We start from the raw sequence: 23,599 nt of genomic DNA, 5'->3' as shown, positions 1-23,599 counted from the left end.
AACTTTCGATACGGAAGCCGCAGCCTCCTCATGTCTTTCCGTTAACCACAATGTGAGACAGAGAGAAGGGGGAGGGAGAATCCTTTTCTTTTTTAATAAGGTAATAACTAGATCTAGAGACACGTGGCCTGGATTTTCATATAGAAAAAAAAAAAGAAAAACAAAGATGTGTTAACAGTATGTATAAGAGGCATATTTACACAGTATTAACATGCTGACAAAAAGGTTACAATATTGAATATCGTACAACATCGATTCAGAAACAAAGGTCAGGGCAGAGGGTAGGGTAAAAAGAGAATCAAATTAATAAACAGAGTAGGCAATAAACAAACAACCTGGTAAAACAATGATATAGTTAAGGCTTAAAAAGTGTATAAAAATAACAGTTAATATCCAAAACGGAACCAAGGAGTACATAATATATATGAGTTTTTGTCTAGTCTTTCTTGGCGGGCTGGGGGACGTTGGGCATTCTTCCTTCTCTATACGTAGACGTGTGTGTGTGTGCATATCTATATACACACACACACACACACGTGTGTGTGTGTATATATATATATAAAACTCCACGTATCCATCCATCCATCCACACACAGGCATGGGCATGGCTTTCCAAAAGAGAGGCTGGCAAGGGGGAGGGCAAGCCCATCTGCTTGCTGCTTTTTTAATACTACATTGAATTGGTTTCACCAAACAGGAAGGGATCTATGATTTGCTGCTGTGGGGGGAAGAGGGATGGGATGGATCCGCTCTGCTTTTATAAATCTCTCATGGTTGGGAGGGTTTCTGTCCTGGCAGTGAAAGGCTTAAGTGGCCACAGGTAGCTGTATCACCTCCTGCTTGGGAGGATGTTCTCTCCAGCAATGCACAGCGCCTCCTGCTGGGAGAAGCTGGGTTAGTGGGTGAGCAGCCAGCCAGTGCTTCCAGCTGGAGCAGGTGAGCTCTCCATCAGTCCCAGCTCCTACCTAGACCCTGTCCTGGCCCTGCTGAGCTGTTAGCTCTGAGCTCCCACCCTAGTGTAATTGTTCCCTGCAGGACCTGCTGCTGCTGTTGACTCTGGCTGAGCCAGGCCCCTCCAAAGCTGCTGCACTGGAGGTATTTACATGTTACAAATCATTCTTCCTGCTGCATTTGCTTCTGAGTGATTGGCATGTGGGATTCTGCAGGGCAGAGAGGCAGATCCACAGCACCCTTGGCTGGCAGAATCCCCCTCCAGTCCATCTGGCCTGAGAGCAGGCTCTGCAGCTCCCAAATCAGCTCAGTCCCCCCAAGGCCAGAGATCAAGCTGGTGCCCCAGGTGACCCGAGGGAATCACGTGGAGAGCAGTGGGATCCATGCCTGTGGTACCACTACTGTACCCAATGGGGTGACCCCAGGGAAGGGAAGGGCCTCGTGTCTCGTTGCTGGACTTCTCCCTCCTAACTCTGCTCCAAGGTTCCCTGCCATGGGACTGCACTGCTGGGGGGCTGATTCCCAGGGGGTGCTGGGGAGGTGGGGAAGGAACGCCGCTCCACTCTGCGTTTCTCCCAGTGCCCGTCTGACCAGCCACACGGTCCAAGGACAGAGTAACCAACCCCTGAGGCACAGTCCCCGGGCACGCCAGCTTTCCTCTTCCCCTTCTGCGTTTTAGTTTGCTCAGGAGGGAGCTGGTTTGTTCCCTGCATCCCAGGAGCTGGGGGGCTCACAGCCTTGTCCTGCCCTACTAACCTCTGGGAGAGCTTCATCATGGCAGCAGACTCAGACCTCAGTGAACCAGAATTTCAGATCCAAGTGCCGCTAATGTCACGGCTCACAGCTCTCCTCCAACGCCAGCAGCAGGGTGTAGGGGCAACGCAGGCTTTCCCCTGCACTCTCCTGCTGATGTCCCCACTGTGCTCAGTACAGCCCGGTTTGCAAGTGACCCGACTCTAACCGGCCCTGTTTCAGAGCACAAGCGACAGCGCAAACCAGGTGGGGTCAGCCAAGTTCAGAACAACTGACAGGTGCTCTGTGCATGGGCGGGGTTACAGCTGGGCCAGAAATGGAGCCAGTCACCAGCCCTAGTGCGCATAGGGCTAACGGGAGCTGTGCCCAGCCAGCAGATGTTCCAGGTGTTACGGTGCCAGACAACAGGTGCTCTGCAGGTGGCTTCATTACCATCCTGCACAAACACAGCAGGAGACAGGGAAATTCGCACGGCAGCTGACTGGTGCCACAGCAACCGACTGCTCCAAAGCCCCGGGGACTGGGCCAGCGGTAGCCTCACTGCAGGGTTCAGGGACCGTATGGGGTTTCTATGTGAATCTTGTGACAGTGCAGAAAGCGCTTGCCAGTGCCCTGCTGGGAACCTGGGCAGAGGGGCAGAGCCCGTTGTACAGCATGGCGCAGGGGGTGGAGACATTCCTGGTAGGGGTAGTCTGGAGGGAGCTTTCCCATGGGGCGGACTCCCCTCTCCCACACGCAACACTCTGCCTGGGGCCCAGCCCTTTGATAAGCAAACACAGGATCCAGGAGGTAACAGAGAGAGAGGAGACCCCAGGCTGCTCCCTTGCCCCTGGCTGCTGCCACTCTGGAAACCCTGATAGCCTGGGCTGCTGTGATGCCCGGGCTTCCAGAGCAGCAGCACTGGATGCCCATAGTGGGGAAGAGATTGAAAAACAATCCACGTCAAAGAACATAACCTGAGGCGAGTGCCCCCCTCCCCCCCTCTCTCTTCCTTAGCAAACACCCCTTCATAGCTCAGGACAATCCCTAGTTAGCACCAGGTGGACTCGAGGTGGGGGGGAGGCAGCGGACTGTGGGCAGCTGAGGCTCCCAAACTCCTGCTGTGAAATCCCATGCCCCTGCCCCCGATCCTCAGCACCATGGCCAAAGTGCCCCTCCACTCCCATCCGCCATGGCTGGCCTAGCAGAGCTGGGGTCTGGAAAGGGGAGCCCACAGCTGGGACTATACCAGAGCTGGCCAGTCTCCCTGACTCGCTGTCCCAATCCTACAGACTACAGCTCCAAGCAGGCAGTGCGCTTTCCTGATCTGGTGGGATACTGCTTAGCTCAAACTAGAGCATGGCATGCTGGGACCTGCGGTCTCCATGGGTTACATCTCTGGATTCCACACAGGCATGGCCAGCCCTGCCCTCTATCAACTTGGCCAGCCCCGACTGTGTCCCTGTCGTTGGCTGAGCACCTCCTCCGGCAGCCCCCACACTTACCCCAGCTGGGCGAGCCCCAGCAGCGATTCCTCGCGCCGCCACGGGAGGGCATGGGTGAAATGCGCATGGACCACGGCATGGCCACAGAGCCAGCCAGTCCTGTGCAGCTCGAACCAGGACAAATGAAACAAACCAAAGAAAACAACCAAAACATCCCAACGAGGTTAGACAAAGCAGCAGAGGGACAAGCCCCAGCGGGGAACAGCCACGTCTGTGGAACAAAGGTCTCCCTTCTGCGGCTGCTGCTCGAGTGCCTGTCCCCACGCCACCAGATCTCACCTCTCCAGCCAACAGGTTAACCCATTCCCCTTTCATGCTGGCTCCCAACGGAGAGTCCAGGAGGGGCAGCAGATACCAAGCGCCAGGCTGGTCACGTCCCAGAGTCTCATCCTGAGGCTGTAGGATCCCGAGTGCCAGGCCCTGGATCCTGCCCGCCACGCCATCCAGCACTTCTCTGTCCAGTTCGGGTTTTCGGTTTTAGCAGCACCAACTTCTTGGCCAATATATATATATCTACTTGTATCCAAAAGAGAGCAGAAAGGAGCACGGAGAATAGGGTGGGGGAAGAAAGAAGGGAAAAAAAGAAAGAAAATGAAGAAACCAAACACAGAGATTCAAAGTGCTCTGAAATAGTCTTTGGATGTCACCAAAACTGTGGACGAGTTCCTGGCTCTCCCGGCAGGGTGCTGGGGGCGGAGCCAGGGCCGAGGGGTGTTTTCCAAACATTAATTAATTCATTAATTTCTCCCAAAAGATGAGTGTCTTCGCAGTTGCTCCCCGTGGCTTGGCAGGCGTGGGCACTCGGTGGCGGTGCCGGGGGGGTGGTCTGTGTGATCGTCTCCAAGCCACCCCCTGGCCCCTGGCGATCCGGATTGGGGGGAGGAGAGCTGCGCAGGGTAGGGGTGGGCGAGGAAGCCCCAAATTAGATGAGCGAGATCCGCACTGGGATGCCGGGTGACTCCGTCCTTTGAGGTGAGTGCTGGCTCACTAGGTGTTCCACCACGGTGTGTTTGGACATGTGCTTCATCAAATACGTCTCCTGTGGGGGGAGAGACAGCCGGGCAGCAGGATAAGTGCTGCAGCTACGAGGGGTGGGCCCATTGACTGCCTCCTGCAGGGATGGAACTGACCCGTCGCCCCGTGCCCAGAAGGGAGCCCCCATCCCATGCCCTCCCACCCCCAATCCATCCTCATTCACATGCCCGGGAGCGCTACAGGACAACTCAGAGGTGACAAGCTGATTGCTCTCCCAAGGGATCCGCCTCCACCTGGCAGGGAGAAGCCCAGGCTTCAGGCTCTAGCCAACAGAAAGCAATTTTCTCTTACTAGCTGGTTTGCAATTGGCTGGAGCCTGATCCCTGCAGCACCGTTAAGAGCCTCCCTTGCCAGTGCTGGGATGACGACTGTGCTAAGAAGCTCCTCACCCAATGAGCCCCTGGCTGTGGGCAGACACCCCCTCCCTTTCTCATCCCGCGTGGCTGCGCTGGCACAGGCTGGGGGCATGAGTCGTCTGGAACAGACCCTGCCCCATGGCACCTCTGGCCCCATCGCAGGCCCCATCCCTGCCTTGCCCAGTGCCCGCCTCCCCACGCCTCCTGCCCCACTCACCGAGGTGTAGGCCCTCCCACACATGCTGCAGCAGTAGGCCTTGGCGTGTTTGATGGCGTGTGCAGAGAGGTGGATCTGCAGCGACGCCGAGTCCGAGTACGCCCGGTAGCAGTTCGGACACTTGTAGGGCTTATCCTTGTTGTGCTGTCGCTGGTGTGACTGCGAGGGCGGGAGGAGGCAGGGGCAGCGTTACATGGCACAATCCTTGGCAGCTCTTGCGCCGTGCCCCCCGCCCCATGGGGACACGGAGCCCAGTGGCTGGGGGACCACGTAGAGCAGCCTGCTCTGCTCCCCGGATCCACACCAATGGCAGAGCAGACACCCCTGTGGGACAGGGGCCAACGACTGTCGATCCCCACAGCCCCTTGCAGGGCTCAGGGCATCGGCGCCACCTCCCCCAGTCCTAGGCCCTCAGACATGGATGCTGCTCCCTGGAATCACATCCATTGGGTCGGAAGAGAGTCTCCCCCTTCCCGTCAACTGCCCAGCTCCATGATCTAGGTCAGGAGTTTACTCCTCTGCTCCCCACCCCCATCAAGAGCTCTCTGTCCCCCCCATCCCCACCCTGCAACCACTTGTGTCTCCCCTCCTCAAGGGCTTGGTCCCCCGTGGGCTGACCTCGCTGGGCTGGGAACCTGCCGGGCCCCAACAGGGCACTGACCTGGAGGTTGGAGAGCTGTGTGAAAGCCTTTTCACAGCCAGGGTGTGGGCACTTGTAGGGTCTGTCGCCAGTGTGAATTCTGCAACACAGCAACAGGCACGTCAACGCAGGCACCGCCTAGAATGGGATCTCACCCCGTGCCCTACTCTGCAGTGGGGGTGCAGCAGCCCTCTAAGGCCACAGCACACACACGGCACCTGGACAGCCCCTCTCCACTCCGGCCCCACTCAGCGAGCAGGTGGCTGCAAGGTGGCTCTGTCCCCCAAAGGGCTGCCTCTGTTAGCACGCTGGATTCCAGCCCTGCAGGGGCCAGGTACACAAAAGCAGGAGCCAGCCCCCTCCAGCAACAGGACGGAGGTGGACCACCCCAGCTTCAGGGCAATGGGCTCCCAGCATGCTGCCTAGCCCCGTCATTGGAGTTATAACTCGAATGTCCCATCCGCACATAAATTCCTTCACTTGAATGCAGGGGGGCTTTTAGCTCAAGTTGGCTGGCCTGAGACATGCTCCACTCGTCTCCTGCCCTGCTGTGGGGACACAGGCTAGTGCCACTCGACTGCTGCCAGTCTGCCAGGGCCTTCCTACCATGCCCCCTGTTCCTGGAAGGAGAGATGAGTTCTCCCTCAATTCACTGGAAAAGTATCACAGGGCCATCCAGCCCCTTCCGCGACAATGTCCTGGGCTGTGCCCCTAGAAGTCCTAGCGCTTCACACCAGCGCGGGCAGTGCCAGCACAGACCTGGCAGTGGGAGAGCCCTGACACAGAGTGGCTGTGCTCACTGGAGGTGGGCTTGCTCAAGAGGAGTCACTCGAGCTAACTCCGTGGTGAAGACACATTGGCACCACCCCCCAGTTATTTCCTGCTCCGCAAGATCATGGAGTCTGAGTTGTTCAGCCCGGAGGGAGGGCAGAGGTACAAAAACCTAGGACAACCAGGATGCTCCTGGGCCCGTCAGACTGGCCAGCTGGCCACGTACTGAGCACCCTGACAGATCTCCCAGCGCAGCTACCTCAAAAGAGGGTCGATCCTGGGCAAACCTGGAGAGGTGGCATCCCTAAGGGAAAGAGGGAGGGAAGTTTATAGGGTCAGTCCATGGAGGCAGGCAGAGGATGGCTGGCCTGTCCCAAGAGCTCACAGGAGGAAATTGTCCCTCTGGCTTCATTCCACACAGGCTCCCAGAGTATAGGAACCAGCAGGCGCTTTCTGAAGGCCGCCTGCTCCTTCACGTTTGATGCTGGGGGGGGGCAGCGCAGGAATCCAGGGGCATAGGGAGAGAAAGCCCAGGCTGGGAATAGGAGTCAAACCCTGCATCATTCTAGGCATCCTGAGGTGGGCAAAGAAACGCTCTCCCAGGCAGGCCCAATGGGAAAGCCTGGGCTCGATTCCACAGCTCCATGCAACAGGATGGCTGGGCACCTGTTCACAGGCAAAATCTGGCACCTGGGCATGTCAGATCAGGGACACGTGCCACATGCCCACTGCATGCAAACACTGGTGCAAGGGCACAGACCTATGCCACTGGCGTGCCCACAAGAGCCGGGTCTCATAGGTGCTGGTGAATTTTTACCTGGCCCTTGGGGCGTTCAAGGCTGGACATACCTCAATGATATAGAGAAAGCAGGGGCCACCAGCAGCCCCGGCTCCTGACAGGACAGTGGTGGTATGCACATGCTGTGCTTATCCCAGTGCATTCTGGGACTCCATAGCTAGGGCTCTACCAAATTCATGGCCATGAAAAAATTATCACGGCCTGTGAAAGCTGGTCTTTTGTGAGCTTTTACCCTAGACTACACAGATTCCAAGGGGGAGACCAGCGTTCCTCAAATTGGGGGTCCTGACCCAAAAGTAGGGTTGCCAACCCTCCAGGGTTGTCCTGGACTCTCCAGGAATTAAAGATTAATCTTTAATTAAAGATAACATCATGCAGGAATTCATCCAACCAAAGTTGGTAACCCTACCCAAAAGGGAGTTGCGGGGGGGGGGGGGTCGGGTCCACAAGGTTATTTTAGAGGGGTCACGCTATTGCCACCCTTACTTCTGCGCTACTTTCCAATCTTGGCAGTCAGAGAGTGGGCAGCTGTTGGCTAGGTGCCCAGCTCTGAAGGCAGTGCCCCGCTAATACCATACCATGCCACCCTTACTGCTGCGCTGCTGTTGCTGCTGGTAGTGGTTCTGCCTTCAGACTGGGCTCCCGGCCAGCAGCCACCGCTCTCCAGTTACCCAGCTCTGAAGGCAGCACCGCTGCCAGCAGCAGTGCAGAAAGGTACCATACGAACCTCCCTTACAATAACCTTGTGAGCTCCTCCCAACTCCTTTTTGGGTCAGGACCCCTACGATTACAACACCATCAAATTTCAGGTTTAAATAACTGAAATCATGAAATTTACTATTTTAAAATCCAATGACCGTGAAATTGACCCAAAAGGACTATGAATTTGGTAGGGCCCTACCCATGGTGCCTGGCACTGTTGGTGAGTGCAGGTGATTAGGGGTAATTTCCCCACACAGAGCACTGCACTGCGGGACCATAGGGAGGGCAGAGGAACTGGTGCAGCTACAGCTTCCCAGCCGCTTGGGGACAAAGGCTGTGGGACAGAACAGTTCAGCCAGACGGAGTTCCAGGCTTGGTCCAACTGTCAGAGGCTTGTTTGCTCCGGGATTCCATGGGGCATGCAGCTCAGAACCAGCCAGGCACCGGCCATTGCATCGCTCCCCGTTCCCTGGGCAGCCCGTCCCTCACCTGGTGTGCTGCTGGAGATGGGAGAGCTGGCGGAAAGATTTCTCACAGTAAGAGCAGTGATACGGCTTCACACCCAGGTGGATGCGCAGGTGCTGGGCCAAGTAGGAGGCGTTGGCGAAGGATTTGGAGCAGTGCGGGCACTTGTGAGGTTTGGCCTCTGTGTGCGACTTGGAGTGGATCTGCATCTCCGACTTGGTGAAGAAGGTCAGGGGGCAGACTTTACACCTGGGAAGGGACAGCAAGAGGGGCCCGGAGGGCATCAGGCAAGGGCATGGCAAGCAGCACACCCAGGCCCAGCCCCCCTTCCAGGCCCTACACCTTGGAGACATTCTGCCAGCTCTAGGACAGCGTGCCCTGCAGCGCTGCAGGAGCCAGGGGCTGAGAACAGTGCGGGACATGAGGCCATTACAGCCCCAGCCTGCCCCAGGAGTAACTCCGACCTGGCTGCTACCTGCCAGATCCACCCCAGGACTTGTCTCATTCCCCTCCCTCTGCCCAGCCCGGCGATGGGCACACACTGTTCTGTAGGCTGTGGGGAGCCAGTCTCTGATGGGCCCTACAGCAGGGACATGTCTGCAGAAGCTAGCAATGCAGAGACTGAGCACAGCTTCCGCTCACCAGCGCTGGGCATCATCTGACCTTTCAATCCACATAACTGACCCCCACAAGGCAGGCAACTGTGAGCCCCCATTCCACCATTGAGGAAACTGAGGCACAGAAAAGGGAAGCGACTTGCCCAAGGTCACCCAGGGAATCAGTGTCAGAACCAGAACAGAAGGAACCCAGCCACGCTGATTCCCAACCTGCTTCTAGAGCTGGGACTAGAACACAGAAGTCCTGGGTGCCAGTCCTGTGCTCATGCCCCCACACTGGCAGAGAGGGTCGTGCATGGAGGGTGGGGCCACACCCAGCAGAGGCCTGGCCAAATGAAGGCCGTAGGATGGCACCCGAACAGAAATGGGCTGTTGCCATGTTCCCATGCCAGGCGCCCTTCTTCAGCAGAGGGAAGGGAGCAGCCAGCAGAGCCAGGCTGGGAATGCCCGGCTGGTGTGGGGGCAGCGCACCAGCCCAGGGCTCTTGGGGCTGGAGAAGTGGCACTCAGGTGCGTATGTTCCAACCTGTAGGTTTTGCCCTCCTTAGCTGTCTCGCCTGAGGCCAGGATGGGATAGGGCACTACGAGGACGGGCGGCCCCGACGGGTTCTCCGCCTTGATCTTCTTTCGCCCTCGCTCTGGTTTGGGCGCCCCCAGCAGGCTGTGGCCCTGGATTGTCTTGATGGAGTCCAGGAGCGGGGGGCTGGTGATCCCTGAGATGAGGGTGGGCGAGGAGGCGATGAGTCTGCTCTGACTGGTGGAGGTGGGGGTGGAGGGGGTGCTAGTGCCAGTGCTGGATTCCGAGGTGCTGACTGCAGTGGCACGGGAGGCCAGCCCCAGACCTGAAAGGTAAAGGGGGTGGGTCACTGGCACACAGTGGCACAGGGATGGAGGTCGCCCTTCTCCCCCAGAGGGCAGCTGGCTTTGGGATACAGAGCCCCCATCACAGGATGCTCCCCAGACAGGCGTGGCTTCCCCAATACACCTGATACCACTTACGAGTCCCGAGCTAGGGGAGGGGGCTGACCCACGGCCCCCACAAATCTCCCAGCCCCTAAGAATCGAGGCAAAGGAGGGGACTCCCTGCAGCTGCAACATGGCACTGAGGGGTTCCAACTCTGTACCCCGTCGGCAGAAAGGGCAGCAGGTGAAACAGACCGTCCTGCCAAGGGGGAGAGCATGGCTTAGGAGTAGGGGGCAGCGCCAGCCTCTGCCTAGGGATCCTGCCAGGTAATCTGGGTTCCCTCAAACACAGGGGGCCCCCCTCCTCTAGAGTCCTGTCCCCTCTTGCCTGTGCAGAGATGGACACCTCTGCCTCTCTACCCCTGCTTGGAAGCCCTTCCCTTTCCCCCTTAGCCCCCCCACAGTGCTCCCCATGGTGCTGCGGGGCTGTGGTTACCTGTGACCGTGCTGGTGGCTGGCCGGGCATGCAGGGCCACATCAGGCTGGGGGACGGCCTGTGGGTGCAGCCCTGGGACCTGCTGCAGTTTGGGGAGGGACATGATGGACTGGCTGCTCTCTGCAGGCGAGGGGGGCACCAGCAGGGGCTGCTGGGAGGAGACCGAGGTGGGGGGCAGGTGAGGGGGCCGGATCTTCTCTGCCATCAGCTGCTCCTTGATTTTATTGATCAGAACCAAGTTGTCCAGCTGGGACGAGGAAAGCAAGACGCACACATCACTGCCAGAGGCACAGGAGCACAGCAGGTACCAGCCCCACAGGGAAGCTGCCAGCCCTGGCACAGTGCAGGTGAGGAGACACTGGCTCCCACCCCCAACTATGCCACTGTTCTGGGGCATGGCCCCTCCCCTGCAAGTCCATGTGTGGCGTGGGGAAGGGTGCTCCCACCCATGGCCCCACCTCTGCGACTGCATGGGGGAAAGAGGGGGCAGACTCCTGGAGCTGCATGCTTCCCAACATGCAGTGGGGCCCTCAGCACTGGCAGATCCCATGCCAGCACGTGGCACTGGGCTTCCACCCACCCACCAAGCTAGCGGGCACACTGTTCTGCGCTGGGACGCCTGCCAAAAGCTGCCCCTCTCCCATCCAGCTGCAGCTGGGGTATCTACCATAGACGCTGCAGACAAATAGAGGTAACCGCTCACCTAATGCACTCACCTGTCCCCTTGCCCCCCAGGAGCTCAAGGCCAGATTGTCCCTTCTCAGCTACCCCTGAGCCTCATAAGGGGCCTCCTTTCCCTGGCATGACGTTCCCCAGCCCAACAGCTCCATGGGTCTTGATACATGGTCTAAGTGTCCTGATCCCTCCTCATCACCACTTGCCACAGGACTTTAGCAACCTTCATTTCTCCCCGTGGTCAGTCCCTCCCGCCATGGCCCTGCCCACTGCTCTTCCTGGGGTCTCAGCTGGCCCTGCCACAGCCCTCAACAGCCACTACCTGGGATCGCGCTGCTCTGCAGCCGGACCTCACCCACGACTGCAAACAGCTGCCCCTCCTCGCTTCTCTTGCTGCAGGGTAGGGAGGGGGTCTTACCTGGCTGGGCATGGTGGGAGGGGGTGGCCAGAAGTAGGGGTTGTTAAAGCGAGGCTCCGCCATCCTGCAAGGAGGCAAACAGAGAGAGGATCACAGGGTGGCACTTGCTGCTGGGCTCCGTTACCCCCTCCCCACAGCTCAGTAGGTGCCACACGGCAAGGTCTGGCCAGACCTGCTGGTCACGCACCCACCCACCCCCTGCCAGGCCCAGCCTCCTCCCCATGCAGAACAGAAGGCGCCAGAGCTGCAACTCTGAGATGACACGGGAGCTTTATCCAGAGCCTTTGCTCCCGGACACTGCTAGGGGCCTGGGACTGACTTCATGGGGCAGAGGCGCATGTGGTGCGTTTATTCAGCGCACCTGTGCATGGTTTATCCTCTCTTGCTCCGCACACCAGTCCCACGCCCCAGCCCATCTCCCCATGCTTAGTGCACAAGTGAAATCACTTGTGGGGTGACAATGTGGGGGTCCTGCCCCCAGGAGCCGGCTGACAGCAGCAGCAGGCTGCCCCTCCTGCCCCAGGAAGGGCGATGGTCCGTGAAAGGGCCCGTGAGGCAGCAGAGTGCCCCCCACCCCCACAAGCAGTGTGGTCGCCATCTCGGGCAGCAGGGCTGCCACAGCCATAAGGATTCCCCTTTCACTCCCTAGAGACCCCCCTCTGCTCCCTTCACTGGAGCCATCCACCTCTGGCTCAGAGGCCTGGGGCCCCGTGACGCTGCCTGGCTGGGGTGAGGCGCAGCACAATCAAACCCAGACCCTGATGGAGCTGGGGGGGGGTGCTAAAGAGCAGCTGCTCCAGGACCCTTTTGGCTGGAAAGATGGTGGCAACAACACAACCTTTGAGGGTTGAAGACAAAGCAAGGACAGGTGGGAGGAGTCCCCAAGGGCTCTGAGTGGGATGAGGACGGCACCCTAAGCCCTGTGGCTCTCGGGGGGTGACCCAGATGGAGGGAGCCTTCCCCAGACCATCCCTGCCCAGGGAGCGTGGGACCATGGAGGATCACAACAGACCCGGAAGATAATAAAGCAACAACAGCCCACAACACCTCATGCCCTTTGTGGCTCAACAGGAACCCAGCGCCCCACCAGAACTCACCAGCTCCGCTCAGCAGAGAAGCAGAGACTAGTTAGGGCCCATCTAATCCAGCACTGAGGGGCGGGGAGGGGGAAAAAGCAGGCAGAAGAATCCCCTGCAATCGGCTCCCTGGGCTTTGTGCAAGCGCCCCCAGCAAGCAGGTTCCCAGAACATCCCCAGGGAGACGATGGTGCAGCCGAATAGCTCCAACAGCCAGACATGCACAGCCGCTCAACCCATTTAGGAGGAACACGGTCCCTCTCCTTACAGCACAGACCCCTAGCAGTCTTCCCACTCCCTCAGCAGGATGGATTTCCATGGGGCTGGCCCTGAGCTCCCCTCTCTCCCTAGCTGTCTACCCATGGCTAACACAGCTAGGCTAGCCCAGAGGCTACACCTCACCTTCCTGCCTCTCATCCCATTCCTCAACAGCAACATTCGGGCCCCTAACTCACCTCTGCTCATTGCGACTGTGGGAGCACAAGGGTGGCCATGGCACGTGTTTTTCTTTAATCCTGCCCCTCATCTCTACACTGCACTGCTCCCCCTGGTAGTGACTGAGGAATCAGCCAGAGAGGCCTAAGTCCTACCCCCAGCCACCAGCTGGAACAATCATTCCTTCTCTCTCCTTGGGTTCTACACCCGTGAACGCCTGTGCAGGGTCACCACGGCCATCCCTCTCCAGGTGATGCTCAGCTGAGATCGCAGCAGCTTTCCCTCCTTACCAGGGAGTCCCTCTGGGGATACAGGAAGGGAAGGATTTCACAGTCCCAGGCGTGAATGCTATCTATGCTCACCCCCACACACACAGCACCAAACCCTCTATTTGCACCTGGCCTCTGCCTTTAGGTGCCTGGCCTCTGCATTGACCGACATGAGACCCCTGAGCCAGATTTCCAGCGCTCACAGCTCCCACTGACATCTGAAGATGTGGGGGGTCAGCTCACTTGCAAGTCTGGCCATAGATGTCTCACGCTGGGACCAGAAATCAAGGCAGGCACCCAAAAATCAGAGGCCACTTGAAAACGTAGTTCTTCTTGTCAATACCTGGTAAGGCTGAAGGGCCAGAAAGCTGGAGAATTAATGCAAATAGCACTATCAAATTTGCATAGTTGATGAATATGCATTTCTTCATTTACATGCAGAGCAGAAATTCACTGAGTTATCGTTTTTCAGGTTCATAACACACCACCCCCTGCCTGTCTACCCTGAATGAATTCTCTCTCTCCCCCTCTCAGTCGTAAGTTCCTCCCTGCAAGGAGCCAGCCATGGGAGTGACCTGATACCCGCATGGAGGCGGCCGTGGGCCCAGTTGGCACCTGGACACCTTGTGGCAACTGAAGTTGGATCAAAAAATGACACGAGTAAATAAATAAAATCTGTGCTGTCTGATGAGATGTTAATGTTGCCAACAATCATGTAAGCAACATGATTTTGGCCCCTGCTATAGATATTGGATGAGATAACTGGCTCCGTGGATATGGGGAAAGTGGTGGATGTGATATACCTTGACTTTACCAAAGCTTTTGATATGGTCTCCCACAGTATTCTTGCCAGCAAGTTAAAGAAGTATGGGCTGGATGAATGGACTATAAGGTGGATAGAAAGCTGGCTAGATCGTTGGGCTCAACAGGTAGTGATCAACGGCTCCATGTCTAGTTGGCAGCCAGTATCAAGCGGAGTGCCCAAGGGGTCAGTCCTGGGGCCGGTTTTGTACAACATCTTCATTAATGATCTGGCTGATGGGATGGATTGCATCCTCAGCAAGTTTGCAGATGACACTAAGCTAGGGGGAGTGGTAGATATGCTGGAGGGTAGGGAAAGGGTCCAATGTAACCCAGACAAATTAGAGGATTGGGCCAAAAGAAATCTCATGAGGTTCAACAAGGACAAGTGCAGAGTCCTGCACTTAGAAAGGAAGAATCCCATGCACTGCCACAGGCTGAGGACCCACTGGCTAAGCAGCCATTCGACAGAAAAGGACCTGGGGATTACAGTGACCGAGAAGCTGCATATGAGTCAACAGTGTGCCCTTGTTGCCAAGAAGACTAACGGCATATTGGGCTGGATTAGTAGGAGCATTGCCAGCAGATCAAGGGAAGTAATTATTCCCCTCTATTTGGCACTGGTGAGGCCACATCTGCATCCAGTTTTGAGCTCCCCGCACTACAGAAGGGATGTGGACAAATTGGAGAGAGTCCAGCAAAAATGATCAGGGGGCTGGGCACATGACTTATGAGGAGAGGCTGAGGGACCTGGGCTTACTTAGTCTGCAGAAGAGAAGAGTGAGGGGGGATTTGATAGCAGCCTTCAACTACTTGAAGTGGGGGTTCCAAAGAGGATGGAGCCAGGCTGTTCTCAGTGGTGGCAGACGACAGAGCAAGGAGCAGTGGTCTCAAGTTGCAGTGGGGGAGGTTTAGGTTGGATATTAGGAAACACTATTTCACTAGGAGGGTGGTGAAGCACTGGAATGGGTTACCTAGGGAGGTGGTGGAATCTCCTTCCTTAAGAGGTTTTTAAGGTCAGGCTTGACAAAGCCCTGGCTGGGATGATTTAGTTAGGGTTGGTCCTGCATTGAGCAGGGGGTTGGACTAGATGACCTCCTGAGGTCTCTTCCAACCCTAATCTTCTATGATTCCTGTGAGGACGTGAGAAATCCTGGCTTTCACATGATTTCAGGGAAGCAAAGTACAGTGAGTGAAACGCCGACGTGCCATGCCCAGGAGACTAGGGGAGGGCCACTAAAATACAAGCTCAGACCGTGAGTTAGACTCATAGACTTTAAGGTCAGAAGGGACCATTATGACCATCTAGTCTGACCTCCTGCACAGCACAAGCCACAGAATCTCACCTGCCCACTCCTGTATCAAACCAATGTCTGAGCCACTGAAGTCCTCAAATCATGGTTTAAAGACTTAAAGATGCAGAAAATCTTCCGGCAAGTGACCTGTGTCCCACGTTACAGAGGAAGGCAAAAACCCCGCAGGGCTTCTGCCAATCTGCCCTGGAGGAAAATTCCTTCCCGACCCCAAATATGGCGATCAGCTAAACCCTGAGCATGTGGGCAAGACTCATCAGCCAGATACCCAGGAAAAAATTCTCTGTAGTAACTCAGATCCCACCCCATCTAACATCCCATCACAGACCATTGGGCATATTTACCGCTAGTAGTCAAAGATGAATTAATTGCCAAAATTAGGCTATTCCATTATACCATGCCCTCCATAAACTTATGAAGCTTAGTCTTAAAGCCAGATATGTCTTTTGCCCCCACTGCTTCCCCTGGGAGGCTATTCCAGAACCTTCACTTCTCTGAGGGTTAGAAACCTTTGTCTAATTTCAAGTCTAAACTTCTTAGTGTCCAGTTTAAATCCATTTGTTCTTGTGTCCACATTGGTACTAAGGTTAAATAATTCCTCTCCCTCCCTGATATTTATCCCTGTAATATATTTATAAAGAGTAATCATATCTCCCCTCAACCTTCTTTTGGCTAGGCTAAACAAGCCAAGCTCTTTGAGTCTCCTTTCATCTGACAGGTTTTCCATTCCTCGGATCATCCTAGTAGCCCTTCTCTGAACCTGTTCCAGTTTGAATTCATCCTTCTCAAACATGGGAGACCAGTTCTAGCCGCAGCTTCTCCGCTATTGCTGCTGCTATTTCTATGCCCTTTCTTCACCCTTATTCTGAACCCAGGTCTCATACTGCTACCTTGGGGTAACCAACATTCACCCATTTTATAGGCCACGTTGACACTAAAAAGTTGTGCTAGCAGAGCTCCGTTGGCTAGTCACACCCCTAGGTGACACATGCTGGCAGAGTCCCCAGTGCAGATGCAGCTAAGCCAACAGAAAACAGTGCTTCTGTCGCTACAGCATTCAGGGAGGCAGTGTTACTACCGGGCAGAAAAGCTCTTTCTGTTGACATACCAGGGGCCATGCTGACATAGGCCCTGTAGTGTAGACATGGCCACAGATAACTGAGCACGAGGGCTCATTTTCACTCCCCTTCTGCCCCTGAGTCCTGTACACGCACAAAACCCCTTCGTGAGTATGAAGGCACTTTTAACTTCAGTTGGCTGGCCTATCAGGGTCCGGGCTATTGCGTAAGTTAGCACAACTCCTCAGCTGTGAACACAACCACACTGCTACTAATCCAACCACTCTAGGCCACCTGTGTGTGACTTCACAGCATGGCAACTCTCCCTTGAGCTAGTTTAACTTGAGCTGCATTAACTCAATGGTAGATCATGCAAGTGAACTGTTACAACCTAGTGTAAGAACTTGCAGTGTCACTACAGGCAGAGCTAGGAACAGGATCAGTAACACAGACATGTCTCCTCCACTTTGCCACATAGGGGCTGTCTGCACTGCGGAGTTAGGGCATGTCTGCACTACAATTTTAAGTCGACCTACGTTAGATGATGTCCACCCTACCCTTCTTCTGTTGGTGGTTCCACTGACTGAAGAGGGGCCCAGTGGGAGGCTGAGAGCCAAGACTCTCAGCTCCAGGCAGCTCCATGCCAGGAGCCCAGCTATCCCCGAGCTTCTTGCCCCCCACCCCAGGCTTGGAGCGGGGGCATTATGGAGCCGTGAAATTAACAAGCCAGCCACCAGCTGAAGTAAGGAACGCAGGTCTCACCCTATCTACACCAACACAAGTCCTACGCCTCTCGTGGAGGAGTTATGTCGGTGTAGTAGAGCACTTATGTCGGCGGGAGCATGGCTGTAGTGTAGACACTAACTCTGTAATGCAGACTGAGCCCGAGCCTGGCTTCTTACCAGGGTGCTTGCCTGCCCCCCCGTGCCCCATCCCCCACCTTAAATCCCTTTGGCCTGAGTGTGGCACTGCTTCCACCCCAGGGTAGCTGGTCCAGCTCAGGGAAGGGTTAGAACCCAGGTTCCGCTAACACTGGTAACCTGGCCACCTTGCGATGAGGATGCCACACAGGTGCAACCAGTCCTCTAATGCCTTCCCACCATGCCCCTCATGTGCCAGGACAGAGAAGTTCTCCCACAACTCCCCGGGGAAGAATCACAGAGTGGCTCAGGTTGCTGCAGCACAAAGAACCATGCGGATGTGCCCCCAATGGCCTAGCGACACACACAGGGGAATGCAGCCCCTGTGAGGACATGGTAAGCCAGGTAGGGTTTTGCAGCATGGTTGCTCACACCCGGACTAGGCTAACCCAAGTTCCAATCATATGGAATAACTGCAGTGAAGACAGACCCAGACTGTTAGAAGGAACGTGGCAAATTAAACCCACAGTAACAAAAGGAAGCTCCGTGTTACTCTGTAGCACTTGTCCACGTCGATATTTGTGACTCTGATACTACATCCCTGCTAGCTTCAGTGGTACAGCCCTGTGTTTGCACTCAGAGCTCCTAACCCAACTGGGGAGTGTTGTGATATTTGGCTGTGGTGTCTGGAATCACTAAACCACCGTCTGCTCCCAGAGCCAGGAATCCGTCTGCCCCGGTGAGCCACTGCCAGCTCACACACGTGTCACCCACCGGCAGTGCGTGTGCTTCTCCCCATGTACGGGCCAGTCCATGCAAGGGGAATAACACACCTTCCCCAGCAGTTACTCCTAGAGCTAACTGGAAACAGGTCTGTGCTGTGGATCTGAATAGTGAGAGTTTAAACCAGAGGTGGGCAAACTACGGCCCACAGGCCACATCCAGCCCGCGGGACCGTCCTGCCGGGTCCCCGAGCTCCTGGCCTGAGAGGCTCGCCCCTGGCCCCTCCCCTGCTGTTCCCTCTCCCCCACAGCCTTGGCTCGCTCACTCCATCGCCGGTGCAATGCTCTGGACAGCGAGGCTGTGAGCTCCTGGGGCTGCGCAGCTGCAGGGTCGGCCTGACCTGGTCTCTGTGCTGCATGGTGGCGGTGGCGTGGCTGGCTCCAGCCGGGCTGTGTGACTGTAGCGCTGCCAGCCACTGGTGCTCCAGGCAGCGTGGTAAGTGGGCAGGGAGCGGGGGGTTGGATAGAGGGCAGGGGAGTTTGGGGAGTTGTCAGGGGGCGGGAGTGTGGATAGGGGACGGGGCAGTCAGGGGGGAAAAGGGGCTTGAATGGGGGCAGGGATACCGGGGGGCAGTCAGGAAGGAGTGGGGGTTGAATGAGGCAGCAGGGGGCAGTCAGGGGCAGTGGTTCCGGGGGTGGTAGGGGACAGGGAGCAGCGGTGTGTGGATGGGACAGGGGTCCCAGAGGGGCTGTCAGGGAACGGGGGGAGGGGGGAGAAGGGCGGGGGGCTGGATGGGGCAGGAGTCCCAGGGAGGGCAGACAGGAGATGGGGGCCAGGCCATGACCCTCAGGCCAAAAAGTTTGCCCACCCCTGGTTTAAACCCTGTTATGATCCACTATGCAGGAGAAAAAAATATATTTACCTGGGAAGCTGGCTTAGCTGTGGGAAGGATTTTATATGGCAAAGCACTGCTTTTAGCAGTGAATTCGGCTGGTCTATTAAAAGGTGTTTCACTACTGCATCTGTTTGTTATCAGTGGGAGCTGTCCCTTTCAGAACCAGCTGGCGACAGAGCAGAGAGTCCTGGAGATGTTTCCTCTGTCCAGAGAGGAGCAGACCCTGCCTGTGACAGCACCGTTAAGGGCAGAACCTGATTTAATACATTCATTTTCCCACCAAGCAGTCTCGTTCCCCAAGGTGTAACATGGGTGCTTACAGGCACTGGATCCCTCAGGGCACTGAGAACCCTGGGCCTGTAGGTCACCAGTGCAAATCCAGCCCAGCTTGCCAGGCTCGGCCCAGCTAACAGCTGTTTGGGGAGGATCTGTTCCAGCTCCCACATCCCAAACTGACCACCATGCTTTGCACTAGACTGCAAGCTCTTCGGGGCAGGGTCTGTCTCCTATAAGGGGGCCGCTCATGCATTCCCAGAGACTCTGGTACCTCTGGGAATGGTGTGAGCCTGCCCCTGCCAAGACCCAACCCCCACCTGGGTGACCTCAGACGCACGGTGCATGTGAGGTCATGCTATGTGCGGTTAGGGTGGCATGCCCAACTCCCATGCAGTGGGACCTCGCACGTAGGCCACATGGAAGGGAGGGGACATTTTTCACTGCTCTGCTCCCGCCAGAGTGACCACGTGTGTGAGGTCACGCTAGCTGCGGTGGAGTGGCGCACTCTTTAAAATGGCATCCCGTCTGATACCACACCACCTCCGGTCTGATTCTGCGTGTGAGTGCCAGACTCTGCAAAAGCAGGACTGCCCGAGAGGCTGGCCTGGTATCTTCCTGTGTGTCTGCGCAGTGCCTAGCACAATGGGCCTGGGCTCAGCAGGGGTCGCGTGGGAATGCCTCAGTTATTATGAACGTAAGAGAGTTGGAAGGAGCTCAGACACAGACGAAAACACACGATTTAAGCCCATGAGCAGTCTCACTGAAGTCAACAGGACAATTCACATAGGTAACAGATAAATGTATAGTATCAGAGGGGTAGCTGTGTTAGTCTGGATCTGTAAAAGTAGCAAAGAATCCTGTGGCACCTTATAGACTAACAGACATTTTGGAGCATGAACTTTCGTGGGTGAACACCCACTTCGTCGGATGCATGTAGTGGAAATTTCCAGGGGCAGATATATATATGCAAGCAAGAAGCAAGCTAGAGATAACGAGGTTAGTTCAATCAGGGAGGATGAGGCCCTATTCTAGCAGTTGAGGTGTGAAAACCAAGGGAGGAGAAACTGGTTTTGTAGTTGGCAAGCCATTCACAGTCTTTGTTTAATCCTGAGCGGATGGTGTCAAATTTGCAGATGAACTGAAGCTCAGCAGTTTCTCTTTGAAGTCTGGTCCTGAAGATTTTTTGCTGCAGGATGGCCACCTTAAGATCTACTATTGTGTGGCTAGGGAGACTGAAGTGTTCTCCTACAGTAGGAGGCTTCTGGGTACAGTATCACTGATGATGCCACAGCACAACTGGTTGCTGAGCTCTGTGCCTTTATCCTCACACATAACTATTTCAAATTTGATGACAATATATATCTCCAGATCAGTGGCACCGCTATGGGCACCCGCATGGCCCCACAATATGCCAATATTGTATGGCTGACCTGGAACAATGCTTCCTCAGCTCTCGTCCACTCACGCCCCTTCTCCACCTATGCTACATTGATGACATCTTCATCATCTGGACCCATGGGAAGGAGACTCTGGAAAAATTCCACCACGATTTCAACAGCTTCCACCCCACCATCAACCTCAGCCTGGATCAATCTACACGGGAGGTCCACTTCCTAGACACCATGGTGCAAATAAGTGATGGTCACATTAACACCACCCTATATAAAAAACCTACCGACCACTATGCCTACCTTCATGCCTCCATCTTCCATCCCGGGCACATCACACAATCCATTGTCTATAGCCAAGCACTGAGGTACAACCGCATCTGCTCTAACTCCTCAGACAGAGACCAACACCTACAAAATTCTCACCAAGCATTCTCAAAACTATAATACCAGCACAAGGAAATAAGGAAACAGAGCAACAGAGCCAGATGTGTACCCAGAAGCCTCCTACTGCAAGACAAACCCAAGAAAGAAACCAACAGGACTCCACTGGCCATCACATACAGTTCCCAGCTAAAACCCCTCCAAAGCATCGTCAGGGATCTACGACCCATCCTGGACAATGATCCCACACTTTCACAGGCCTTGGGTGGCAGGCCAGTCCTCACCCACAGACAACCTGCCAACCTGAAGCATATTCTCACCAGTAACTGCACACCGCACCATAGTAACTCTAGCTCAGGAACCAATCCATGCAACAAACCTCGATGCCAGCTCTGCCCACATATCTACACCTGCGACACCATCACAGGACCTAACCAGATCAGCCACACCATCACTGGTTCATTCACCTGCACGTCCACCAATGTAATATACGCCATCATATGCCAGCAATGCCCCTCTGCTATGTACATCGGCCAAATTGGACAGTCTCTATGGAAAAGGAAAAATGGACACAAATCAGATATTAGGAATGGCAATATACAAAAACCTGTAGGAGAACACTTCAGTCTCCCTAGCCACACAACAGTAGATCTTAAGGTGGCCATCCTGCAGCAAAAAATCTTCAGGACCAGACTTCAAAGAGAAACTGCTGAGCTTCAGTTCATCTGCAAATTTGACACCATCCGCTCAGGATTAAACAAAGACTGTGAATGGCTTGCCAACTACAAAACCAGTTTCTCCTCCCTTGGTTTTCACACCTCAACTGCTAGAACAGGGCCTCATCCTCCCTGATTGAACTAACTTCGTTATCTCTAGCTTGCTTCTTGCTTGCACATATATACCTGCCCCTGGAAATTTCCACTACATGCATCCGACGAAGTGGGTATTCACCCACGAAAGCTCATGCTCCAAAACGTCTGTTAGTCTATAAGGTGCCACAGGATTCTTTGCTGCTTTTACAGATACATGTATGCATAACCCTTTCCAGGATCAAGGCCTGCATCACTGATTACTAATATGCTAGTTTTAAAAGAGGGTTTAATTAAGCCAGTTGCAGCTGCCACTTCTGCCAGACTGAGCGTAGACCCCTTATACCAGAACAGAAGCCACTTGCATTTATACGGAGAACCCTAAATGAAGGAGAAGAAAATTGTCCAGATTGAAAAGGAGAGGCTGAGTATTGGGACTGGCTGTGAAATTCATACGCAGACAGGATGGATTAGATTAGCTGCATCGGAAAGGAAATAATAGTGTAGAATTCATCACAAAGTTTCTTTTGCACTACCTACAATCCACAGCGTCGTGACCTCCATGTGGAATATAAATCAGTCAAGAACTGGATTCCCTTACTAGGGAAGTAAATAGATCAACATCACCTGATGCCAAGACTGATGAACGTGAAAGTCAAGTAGGGAGGCATCTGCCTATTAGATTTCAAAAATTTGCAAAATTTCACATTAAAACAGAGTGAGCATGAATCACCAGTTTGACAAGGAAAGGCCAGTGGCATTAGACCTGAACTGAAACCACACTGGCCAGTTAGGGAAGGCAAGGAAAAAGACTTGACCGTCGGAAACTCTGAGAAAAGATGTTCAGCAAAAAAAACAAACATTGCCATCATTGAGGTATCGAGAAATGCAAGCAAAAGCTAAGAGAGATTTTGTTCTTGCCTGAAACAATTGCTCAAATAAGAGACATGCTTGCTCGCTGGAATGCATGTAATCATTTCTCAAGAGCAAAACCAAACTCAGGCAACACAGGATCAAAGCGTGCCAAAGTGACTGCAGCAAAAGCTGGGGAGAGATTTATTTCAGCTTGGCAAAGAAACCCATTTATTCATTACTAGCAAATTCATGGAGCCATCAGACTATCAGACACAAGCAGCACTCGGTGCCTACTCAGATCCCATCACAAACTGCAAGACCTGAAATTACCAAAGCCCCTAATTACTGACCCAGCTCTCACGCGCAGAATCTCAGGAATTTGCCCTGACCTGCCATCACCTCCTTGCCAGTGTATCCCAGGGTAACGGGACAGCCAAGAGAGTTATCCGGACAGTGAAAATCTCCCTCAAAGAAACTAACCAAGACAGAGGTCTGTGTCCAGCCCTGCTGGAACTCAGAAATATCCAGAGTGAAGGATCTGTTTTCCCAGCACACCTGCTACCAGCCAGACAAGGTTTTGCCTCCCATAAGGCTGCAGTTGCTCAAAGCTACAAAAAGAACAGACTAGACAAATGCACAGGGGAAGGAAAGCAAGAGACAGAAACTTGCCTAGGACACACACACAAAGCCACTGTCCACGCTGCCGTCTACCTGGGAGCAGCAGGAACGCAGCAAAAACTGTTACCTCACAGCAGAGACACAATTACAAGCTGTTGGAAACAGACTGTCTGGGCCGGAGAAAGAGAGATTTTCCTGAAATACCCGAAATGTGCCAGATACCTGCTGATATAGGAGAAAAAGGTGATAACTGGATTCCTCAAGGAACACAGGATATAAGAGGCTCTGTATCAGCAACCACAGGAGCATGCCAAGTACAGGTATCCAAGGCCATCCCTAGAGATTGTGGTGCCCTACGCAGCCCCCCTACAGGGGGGCTGGCCCCGAGCCTCCAAGGAGGAGGGGCTGCACCCAAGGGCTTTGGGAGGCAGGAGCAGCCAGTGCAGGAAGGCAGCAGGGGTCCAACCCGCCCCTATACTCACAGGGCGGCGGAAAGTGGAGTGACCCGGCCCCAGCCTGCTCGGCTCTGCTCCCCCGGCATTCAGGCTTGGAGGAAGA

At 54.9% G+C, this 23,599-nt stretch overlaps 1 protein-coding gene across 16 annotated transcripts in view; it reads right to left on the bottom strand.

Annotated features, from left to right (window-relative positions):
• Window positions 1-71: 71 nt before the first annotated feature.
• The window catches only part of ZNF362 (zinc finger protein 362), a 50,899-nt gene continuing 27,371 nt past the window's right edge, over window positions 72-23,599 (bottom strand). For 11 of the 16 annotated variants that reach the window (XM_030537433.1, XM_030537432.1, XM_030537426.1 and 8 more), the window contains 7 exons: window positions 11,186-11,345; window positions 10,189-10,435; window positions 9,316-9,631; window positions 8,198-8,422; window positions 5,458-5,536; window positions 4,797-4,955; window positions 72-4,227 (listed from right to left, as the gene is read on the bottom strand). In XM_030537433.1, coding sequence (XP_030393293.1) covers window positions 4,111-4,227; window positions 4,797-4,955; window positions 5,458-5,536; window positions 8,198-8,422; window positions 9,316-9,631; window positions 10,189-10,435; window positions 11,186-11,344 — 1,302 coding nt within the window. In that variant the 5' untranslated portion in view covers window position 11,345 and the 3' untranslated portion in view covers window positions 72-4,110. Of the gene's footprint in view, window positions 4,228-4,796; window positions 4,956-5,457; window positions 5,537-8,197; window positions 8,423-9,315; window positions 9,632-10,188; window positions 11,346-12,378; window positions 13,352-23,599 lie in introns of those variants that run through there. The other 5 variants (XM_030537437.1, XM_030537438.1, XM_030537424.1 and 2 more) reach the window with 4 other exon arrangements.

Source organism: Gopherus evgoodei, chromosome 18 (assembly GCF_007399415.2).
Source record: "Gopherus evgoodei ecotype Sinaloan lineage chromosome 18, rGopEvg1_v1.p, whole genome shotgun sequence".
NCBI lineage: Eukaryota > Metazoa > Chordata > Testudines > Testudinidae > Gopherus > Gopherus evgoodei.
The sequence above is the reverse complement of the archived record's forward strand: the minus strand, read 5'-3'. Positions and strand labels throughout refer to the sequence as shown.